The sequence below is a fragment of the Maylandia zebra genome, linkage group LG1, assembly GCF_041146795.1.
Source record: "Maylandia zebra isolate NMK-2024a linkage group LG1, Mzebra_GT3a, whole genome shotgun sequence".
Lineage (NCBI taxonomy): Eukaryota > Metazoa > Chordata > Actinopteri > Cichliformes > Cichlidae > Maylandia > Maylandia zebra.
This window is the reverse complement of record NC_135167.1, coordinates 7,920,556-7,930,554: the sequence shown is the minus strand read 5'-3', so window position 1 is coordinate 7,930,554 and position 9,999 is coordinate 7,920,556. Positions and strand designations below refer to the sequence as shown.

General features: G+C 38.1%; 1 protein-coding gene across 3 annotated transcripts in view; it reads left to right on the top strand.

The window, feature by feature from the left end:
* The first annotated feature begins 684 nt into the window (after window positions 1–684).
* LOC101466477 (uncharacterized) overlaps window positions 685–9,999 on the top strand; it is a 35,715-nt gene continuing 26,400 nt past the window's right edge. The window contains exons 1-12 of one of the 3 annotated variants that reach the window (XM_004539737.5): window positions 685–960; window positions 2,841–2,971; window positions 3,081–3,131; window positions 3,220–3,318; window positions 4,896–5,004; window positions 5,228–5,335; window positions 5,435–5,577; window positions 5,680–5,858; window positions 6,167–6,272; window positions 6,617–6,812; window positions 8,542–8,654; window positions 8,845–8,990. In XM_004539737.5, coding sequence (XP_004539794.3) covers window positions 861–960; window positions 2,841–2,971; window positions 3,081–3,131; window positions 3,220–3,318; window positions 4,896–5,004; window positions 5,228–5,335; window positions 5,435–5,577; window positions 5,680–5,858; window positions 6,167–6,272; window positions 6,617–6,812; window positions 8,542–8,654; window positions 8,845–8,990 — 1,481 coding nt within the window. In that variant the 5' untranslated portion in view covers window positions 685–860. The remainder of the gene's footprint in view (window positions 961–2,840; window positions 2,972–3,080; window positions 3,132–3,219; window positions 3,319–4,895; window positions 5,005–5,227; window positions 5,336–5,434; window positions 5,578–5,679; window positions 5,859–6,166; window positions 6,273–6,616; window positions 6,813–8,541; window positions 8,655–8,844; window positions 8,991–9,999) is intronic. The other 2 variants (XM_004539738.6, XM_004539739.6) reach the window with 2 other exon arrangements.

Here is a 9,999-nt window from a genome sequence, read left to right as displayed (position 1 = left end):
GATCACGGGAGAATTTTGGAAGATGGCTCATGTTAACCATTTTTACTTATCTGTCCTTCGCTATGATGTTGGTATTATAATCTTGTTTAAGCTGTTTTACAGCATAAATAAAGGAGGGGGGGGTGAGCTTTAGCTTAACTTCAATCATACAGGTAAAGGTAATTAAAAAGTGAAAATAGGATCAAACGTAATAGTGGATACACCTGTGCTTTCTCGCTTCTTCAATTTGTGCGTCTTTTTTTGTCTCGTTTCTCCTCCACCGTCCCCCATTTGACCTAGCAATCAGTGTCATCTGAAGGGTCTCTCAATTTCTGAAATTATTCTGGAGTAAAGAGGACAGCGGAGACATATCAGAGGATGTGTGTGTTATAGAGTCTAGAAAGTGTGGCACACAGCTGGAACATACAAGGAAGGAGAACTCCTCAAATAACTCCTCTGTACTCATATGTTGTTTTAGTTATTTGAAATGATCAAACTGTTTGCCCTCCATTGTTTACGTGTTCGAAAAAAAGGTAAGAAATCTCTTCATAATTAAAATTAACCCTAAATATCATGAGCACTGTTACACTGTACATCATAAAATGCAGCTGTGGGCAGGCTAAATGATTAATAAAGCAGCTGTGTCAACTATGATAACTTTATTATGCAACTGACAAAATGATTGCTCAGAGGGTTGGTTTGTCTACACCTCTCTTCCTCGTGCCCGTGGGCGGGCGAAGAGACTCTGACTGTAAACTACACCCCAGCTGTCATGCACTTCTCCAAAGTCCTGAGTGCATTTTTTCCAGAGAATGTGTTCCATCGAGGTGAAGGGCAAGTAATTAGGGACGGAAATACTGTTTTGGACAGTAACGACGAAGATGACGCTCTCATTAGCGACATATTTGTTATTTTTACATCTCTGTAATTTGGCTATGGGGAACGTTGATCCTTCTCCGAGGATGATCTTCACAGAAAAAGGTAAAAAAAGGAAATGATTTTTCTTCATTTATGAGATATCAAATGCTAAAAAGTTAAAAGGGACTGCGAAGGGATTTTTATCAGCGCTTTAAAGTATGCAGTGAGGTGAATGAATATGTATTAAATGACTTGGTCATTGTGATTCAGGAAAAAAACATCAAGTCTTTCTTTCAAACGTACAGTCCGTATTATGCAGTTCCATTATCGTCAGAGGAGGACAACATGCCCATGTTAACCACAAAGCGATGTGTTGGACAGAAGGCAGCTTTGTGCCTTACAATGTTTCTTTGTTTGTCTGTGGACAATTTTTTCAACAATGAGTAGTGGTTAGGACTCACTGGCAGGATGATGGTTTAGATTTAGATGTTGTTTTTTTATTTTCTATTTTTTCTATAGTTACAAAAGAAATTAGGAATGATACGTATAAAGGCAAAGAGAGCTTTTACACACCCTCTTCTGGACAGAAATGGCTGTGAAGACTATGTTCTACACATTGTCCCTGTATCATAGTTCTTTAAGTTTTGACAATATTAACAAAACTCTACTTCACCCTCCAGTGCACGTCACTGACTTCGTTTAGCTAAACGCATTAGCATATTGTTATTTACAAAGTGGATAAACTGCTTATCTATGTAATTTCTTATCGTGCACAGACAGCTGCTTATGGTGGGTGCCCTTCGTACGTCGTAACATTTACAAGACGCAGTCTCACTGGTTTTGTCTCCCTGATAGAGTTCAAAAGTTAAAGAGTTGAAGAATTCTGTGGAGTGCAATTTTTATTTCTAAAAAATGTTTTTGTTTGTTCTACTTTATTTTAGTCTATTTGCCGTTTATTATATTTCTGAAATCTTTTCATGACGTGCTTTCTTGGGCAGGTCTCCCACGATTTTAATGCTAAGGGACTCAATGATTAAATAAAGATTTCAAAAAAGTTTATCTGTATAACATTAACAGAACAACGTGATATTTTAGTAGAGTGTCAGACTTCATCTAACTGAAACTTTTTGCACTTGTTATTTTGTTTATGTAAGCAATGGTAAACTCTTCTGACAACTGCAGAGGGTAGGTTTCATTTTCTCCCTTCAGCTAAGTTTTCAAAACAGCACCAACAATGCTACCATAAACCTCTTTTTGAAGAAGTAACTGGACATGTAAAGCAGTGTCACTTTCATATTGACAGTAGTGTGGGAAAAAACTTTGTTCAGCTTTTTTACATCTTACTTAATAAAACTGGATTACCACTGTCTACTTTAAGTAGACACAATACATCTTTGGACACCTGTTGCTTACAAATGCCATCTTTATGTGGGAAAGAGTTAAGAATGTGCCTTTAAAAATGCAAGAAAACCATAAGATTATCATTATTATTCTCACTGTAAGACAAGGCCAATGGTTTTTGGAGTTACAAAAAAGTGCAAGAGGGATGGCAGAAATAGGATCACCAAAGTGTTTGAGTTTCATTCTTAGGAGACCTGTACTAACATGCATCAAGCATTTCAAATATATGTATATACTGGGTACTAACAATGAAGTTCAAGGCTAAACACTTATTCAACCTCTATACTGTTGTGTATATTGTTGTGAAGTTTGGAGAGGATCCATAAAAACAATTGTGCGTAATATAAAGATTTTCACATTTGGTGTGATCTTGACCTGGTTTTCAACAAAATTTAATCAGCTCAAACTGTTATGGGTATGTGGATCTTGCACTACTAACAAACAGATAAATAAAATGAACTGATGACATACTCCTTGCCTTCCAGGGGCGAAAAATCATTCTTGTTGTTTATGATACTACATTATGGGTTTACCTGATGAATCTCATAATACATTCATACATTTTATCTTTCTTTTCTTGTTTTTGCTGGGTTTGTTTTTAGAAAAAGCAATGACACGGTTCAGTCTTCCCCATGACCCACCTGTACAGATTCTTTTAGAAGACCAATCAGACACTGTTTTAGCTGCTGGACAATCATACCTGAATACCTACAACTTTCAAAACCATAAGACGGTAGTAGAAATCTGTACAACCACAGTAAATGATTATACTGAGATCATTGAAATAATATTCATAATAATATCATGGGAAAGTAATAGTCCTGCATCATATATCTACATAGAGCCACAAGTTTATGCAGTGGGAGAAATGCAACAGCATAAGCAGTGAACATGTAAGTAAAACAAACAAATTTAGTTGGTTAGATTTGATTGTTTGACCACTGAAGAAATATAACAAACAATATTTGTCTTGTCTTTAAGGATTGCAGCTATAACATCACTTTGGTCCACCGGAAGAAAGATGCTAACCAGTTGTTTGTGTGTGGAACAGATGGCAATGAAAGGGTTTGCTGTAACACGGTAGGACACTGGCATCATTGTCATTGAGAACTGTTAACATCACCACAAATACAGGGTGGGCCATTTATATGGATACACCGTAATGACATGGGAATGGTTGGTGATATTAAAGTCCTGTTTGTGGCACATTAGTATATGTGAGGGGGCAAACTCCTCAAGATGGGTGGTGAGTGACCATGGTGGCCATTTAGAAGTCGGCCATCTCGGATACAACTTTTGTTTTTTTCAATAGGAAGAGGGCCATGTGACACATCAAACTTATTGGTAATGTCACAAGAAAAACAATGGTGTGCTTGGTTTCAACGTAACTTTATTCTTTCATTAGTTATTTACAAGTTTCTGACCACTTATAAAATGTGTTCAATGTGTTCATTGTGTTGGATTGTCAATGCAACCCTCTTCTCCCACTCTTCACACACTGATAGTAACACCGCAGGAGAAATGCCAGCACAGGCATCCAGTATCTGTAGTTTCAGGTGCTGCACATCTCATATCTTCACACCATAGACAATTGCCTTCAGATGACCCTTCAACTGGCCCACGATGACCAATCCACTTTCCAGGAAACTGTTCATCTAGGAATGCTCGGACCTGGCACCCATAATGTGGTGGTGCACAATCTTGCTGGAAAAACTCAGGGAACATGCCAGCTTCAGTGCATAAAGAGGGAAACACATCATCATGTAGCAATTTCAAATATCCAGTGGCCTTGAGGTTTCCATTGATGAAGAATGGACCCACTATCGTTGTCCCCATATACCACACCAAACCATCTCTTTTGTTGTTCCAACAGCCTTGGAAGGATCCATCCAATGTGGGTTAGTGTCAGACCAATAGCAGTGGTTTTGTTTGTTAACATCACCATTCACATAAAAGTTTGCCTCATCACTGAACAAAATCTTCTGTGTGAACTGAGGGTCCTGTTGCAATTTTTGTTTTGCCCATTCTGCAAATTCTGTGCGCCGATCTGGGTCATCCTCGTTGAGATGCTGCAGTAGCTGGAGTTTGTAAGGGTGCCATTTGTGAGTAGCTAATCCGCCAAAGGGATGTTCGACTAATGCCACTCTCCAGTGACATGCAGTGAGTGCTACACTGTGGGCTCTTGCTGAATGAAGCTAGGACATTAGTGACAGTTTTCTTGCGTCCACATTTTGGCAAATCCAACTCTGAACCAGTTTCACGAAACTTAGCAAGCAGTTTGCTGCCTGTAGCATGGGAGATGGGTGGTCTCGTAGGGTGTCTTGCATTGAAATCTGCTGCAATGGCCCGGTTACTGCGTTCACCAGATATCAACATGATTTTGATGCGCTCCTCACGTGTTAACCTCTTTGACATGTCAATGGCTGTGAACAAAGAGAAACTTGTAAATAACTCATGAAAGAATAAAGTTACGTTGAAACCAAGCACACCATTGTTTTTCTTGAGACATTACCAATAAGTTTGATGTGTCACATGGCCCTCTTCCCATTGAAAAAACAAAAGTTGTATCCAAGATGGCCGACTTCTAAATGGCCACCATGGTCACCACCGATCTTGAGGGGACCATACATTAAGATGTGCTGTGCTTTCTTTTATAGGATTTAACAGTGGAGGCCCCCATGTGCCTTTCCTCTGAAAATATCGAAAACTTAATAGAAGGTATAGAAAGATTTAACATAAAGGAGGGTGAACCATCAGTTTTTATAGGTGAGTTTTTCTACATGAGGATGCTCTATAATAAATCTCCTGATGAATCCCTGCTATTTCATTCATTTGTTTTCAATGATTGTGTAATTTGCAGAAAGTCTGTACTCTTGTCAAAACTACTAACATCCTTTAATCAACTCAATCCATTCTAAAGGTTGTTTCTTTTTCTTATTGCTATTATATTCAACCCTATAAAACCTTCATTTGCAACTGTTTTTTCCAGATTCTGAACAGAGTGCAGCTCTCTACATAACACACTCTGGATCTGATGAATCTGTTGGTATTCAGAAATTTGGTAAAGCAATAGTGCGGCCAAAGAACCACGATAAAGGTATTTTCATAAAGTTAGAGCCAGAGACACCTTATTTAGTGAAATCACATCACTCTAAATGTTTGGATTCAAATAAATATTTTGTCTTTCAATGTTTAGAGCAGCATTATGTAGGATTGGTGCTCAGCAAACGTGAAGAGGATCCCTCCCAGAACAGACTTTATGGCTTCTATAGGGAGAAAAGCAAAGACAATGGACTGTTCCGTGAAATGTGGCTCCCCTTTGTGACCCGGGTTTGCATGGTAAGACCAAAATAGTTTGAAAATTTATATTAAGTGCCACCAACATTAAAAATTAAATAAACATAAATACATCATGACTGATTGACTGTCCATTGCTTCTAGGCAGATGTTGGTGGTCCCAAGAACAATTTGCAGTTTACCTGGACATCCCAAATGAATGCCAGGCTCTTCTGTGGAGATCGTAACAGAAAACAGCATTTCTCTGAACTGGTGGATGTTTCCACTGTGGATGCAGATCGATGGCAGGATACAAAGATTTATGCACTCTTTAGAAATGAATGGTAGGACTCTGATGATATTTATTTTGATGCTAATAATAATGATATAGTTATAATTTACTCTGTTTCTGTGACTAGCTATTTGTGTAATCGAATCATCTGCTTCCAAACTTCCAAACAATATCCTTTCATGATGATAAAAGGACACTTTGTTCTTTTTAAGCCGTTCCCTACCAGTTTCTTATTTTCTCATTCTGTGTGGTCAGCTGCTTTTTCAACTCTCTCTCTTTTTTCTTTTTTTTTTACCTTGGACCAGTCTACTCATTTTGCTGCAAATGTCTCAGACAAACCTACAATGTGTCTCCCTGCAGGGGGATGAGTGCTGTCTGCATCTACACAATAGGAGACATTGACAAAATCTTCACAAACTCCCCATTCAAAGGCTACACAAAAGCTGAGATGGACAGGCCAAGGACGGTATGGAATATTCAAATTGGTCTAAAGTGAAAAATTTAATAACGGCTACCATCACAAGAAGATCCCTGCCTTTTTGGGGGGGCGGAGTATATAGACAAGAATAGAATAGCCCTTTATTATAATTTAAACCAATGGTTAAGTGTAGTCACTGAGTGAAAAATAGCTTTTAAATATTTTCTTTCACCTTTACGATATTAAATTAATTAAAAAACTAAATTAAAAGGTTTTAGATTTGTTTTTAAAACAGTCATTTGGAAACCGAAAAAGTAAACCAGAGGTTTACAGGCTTATTGACCAGTCATCTGGTGTTCAGCCAGTCTAAGTTAAGCACCTTATTTCTTCAGTGCGTTGATGATAGCACCAAGCTTCCAGTGGAAACCCTGAAGAAGATTGAAAAGACTTCAGAGATGGAGCAGCTGGTTCATCCTGTGGGAAACTCTGGCCTTCTTCTCTTCAATCACCAGAGCTATACTCACATCCAAATTGATGGCTCACCAAACAGGAGAACCAGTCACCACACTGTTATCTTCTTATCTTTAAGTGAGTAAAAACAATAATCTGAAGTAGTAAAAATGCTAAGAAGAATATGCTATAATGTTCGTTTGTGTATATCTGAGATCATACCTCAGGGCGAAAATAGTGCAGTAACCAAATCTCCTTGATTGATGCGGGAGGTGCTGTGATCACAGCCATGTAATTATGAATGTATTAAAAGAATATAATATTATTCAACGGGTTTACCTGAGTTTGAAGACCAAAAATTAACAGAACCTCAGAGAGAGAGAGTGGGGTGGCTGAGGTGCATTTGTGCATTTAGATTAGAGATGGACCGATCCGATATTACGTATCGGTATCGGTCCGATACTGACCTAAATTACTGGATCGGATATCAGAGAAAAATAAAAAATGTAATCCGATCCATTAAATATCACGAAAGCACCTCACAAAACTTGCAACACGCCGTAACTCACCTCAGAACGTTAGCACATGGGAGCAGTATGCATCACGTGATAGAGCGGCTGTGGCATGCGGGACCTGTCGGTGGTCTGGATAGCATGTGGAGCTTCGCTAGCAACCCGGCATTTCATCTCCGACAAAGTTATCCCGAGAGAAGTAAAGCAAGTGTGTAAGTCCATCTCTGAATGTTTGTAAAGCATTCCTGCGTTAAGCTTAACAAGCGATATATGGAGCGACTGCCTCTCGCTCTCCTGCTGCTACTTCAATCATGAAACTGCTTAACGATCAGCTGATCGGCTTTTCTGTCGCGAGTCCGTGTCTCTAGTTTGCTTTTGGCCCACTTTGCACCAGAAAGAGGAAACCAGCGGCTGAACAACAGCAGCACATTTAAGCTTGATCAGCTATTGTTAGAATGTATTTAATATTACTTTCTACTGGAGGATCTTTTTCTACGTAGCTGACGCTGGTAACTGTGCAGGGGCGGATCTAGCAAAGTTTAGCCAGGGGGGCCGATAGGGCATTAACAGGGAAAAGGGGGCACAAAGACATACTTTTCTTTCTTATTCTCATTTAAAATGTCTAGCTTTTAATAAATAATTATCTGACACCCAAAGTTTTAATTTGATGTAAAATGAATAGAAGTCAATTACTGTATATAGTAACTATTAAGTCTAATATATATACCCTAGTAAGCTATAGTACTTTTTCCTTTGGGAAGGTACCATCTGTGCAGTCTGCAATTTTGTTGAAGAAAGATGTTGAATCTATTTAATATTTCTTGAAAAATAATTGATTTCTGTGCATTTTTTTTTCACACTGCATCAAATTAAGGTTGATTACGTTGATTAAGCATCATGAGGTGGAGCGTGAGGGGTGGTTCCCTATTTTTTATTTATTTATTTTTGTTGTTGCTGGGAGTTGGAACCCTATTAGTTAGGTTGCTTAATATTTATGCTAAGTACTCTTTAAAATACCAGAATAGGGAGGATGGTGTAGGTTTAAGTTTATTAGATTGATCAGTATTGCTGAACTATGAAATATATTTTTTTGCATACAGGTATAACAGAATAGCTTTAGTGTACTTGTTGTTTTAAACTTGAGTATGAACTTATACAAAATGCAGCAAGATATTTAAAAAACAGTTTTGTTGATTAAAAAACACTATATCGGATTCATATCGGTATCGGCAGATATCCAAATTTATGATATCGGTATCGGTATCGGACATAAAAAAGTGGTATCGTGCCATCTCTAATTTAGATGGGTTTTAATATTTAGTATCATCCCTGCTTCTTTTTGTGGTTTTCCGCAGACAATGGAGGAATTCATAAAGTATTGCACAATAAAAATGATACCTTTCTCATTGCTGAGTTTCGACCATTCAACTACACAGAACAGATCAGCTTCATCCTTCACCCATCTTCTGTGAGTACCAGTGTTCCCTACAGAACAATATATCCTCCACTAAACCATATAGGTGTGTGAGTATGGAAAACAACTTAGATGCTCCTGAAAAGGAACATCAAACTTAGATCTGTAAATTAACTCCAGTGGAGTTTTTTGTTTTTGTTTAGAAATGGCCGAGTACATTAAGAAAACTTGTCCATCGTTACAGAAAAAGCTGTATGTGAACAATGGAAGTCAACTGGTCCAACTTGATGTAGCAGACTGCTCCCAGTATGGAGATACCTGCCAGGACTGTATGTTATCCAGAGATCCTTACTGTGGCTGGGATGGCACCCAGTGCATACGTGACACAAAGTAAGACCTCAGAGCTTTATGGAACTCATATCTGGAGAATATGCAGAATAATTCTTCGCAACCAAAGATTGCATGAAGTAGCCTTACATTTTTCTAACAGCAAGCTGAAATAAAAATGTAATGTTTACTAATACAAACATTATTAAGAACCTACCAATGTTACCACCATAGGTTGCAAGATCATGTACATTGTAAAAGATGGTCATATTTATAAAAACAATGTTCCTTAGTATTCAAACACTCCTCAGTGTACCTCTTGATTCATACACAGGTGTGATTCACATCCTATAACGTCATACTAGCACGCCCTGAAATGTGTACATAATATGCAACATTATTAGCTTACTTTTTGCCAGTGGTGTTGCACCACCTGACAAAGCTTGATGGATGAATCATTGCACACTTCATCAAGGATGAAGCAGCACTTAGGAAATACAATGTCCCGTAAATCATGTTATCACAATATTTCAACACTCACTGACACTCATTGGAGCTTTTGTTTATGAATTTGTCCTACTGTAGTACAGCTCTACTGCTTTATGAAAAGCTAGTGTACTGTGTAACAACCAGTTATCACCCAACGGGTGTTAGGCTTTTTTGTTCAACTAACTAAAGCTGATGCAAGTCAAGATACTTCAGCATAATTTCAGAATCAGAATCAGAATCAGAATCAGAATACTTTATTGATCCCTGGGGGAAATTATTTTTTGTTACAGTGCTCCATTTTAAACCAACATTAAGACAAGACAGACAATACGCTAACTAAGAATAGTACAATATATACATATATATACATACATACATACATAAGTCACTTATAAATAAATAGTTGGAAAAGAAACATGTGTAGCTGTAGCAGCAAACAGTGTGTTAAGTGGATGCGTTGTACAGGGAGATGGCCACAGGCAGGAATGATTTCCTGTGTCGTTCAGTGGTGCTTTTCGGTAATCTCAGTCTCTCACTGAACGTGCTCCTGTGACTGACCAACATGTCATGGAGTGGGTGGGAG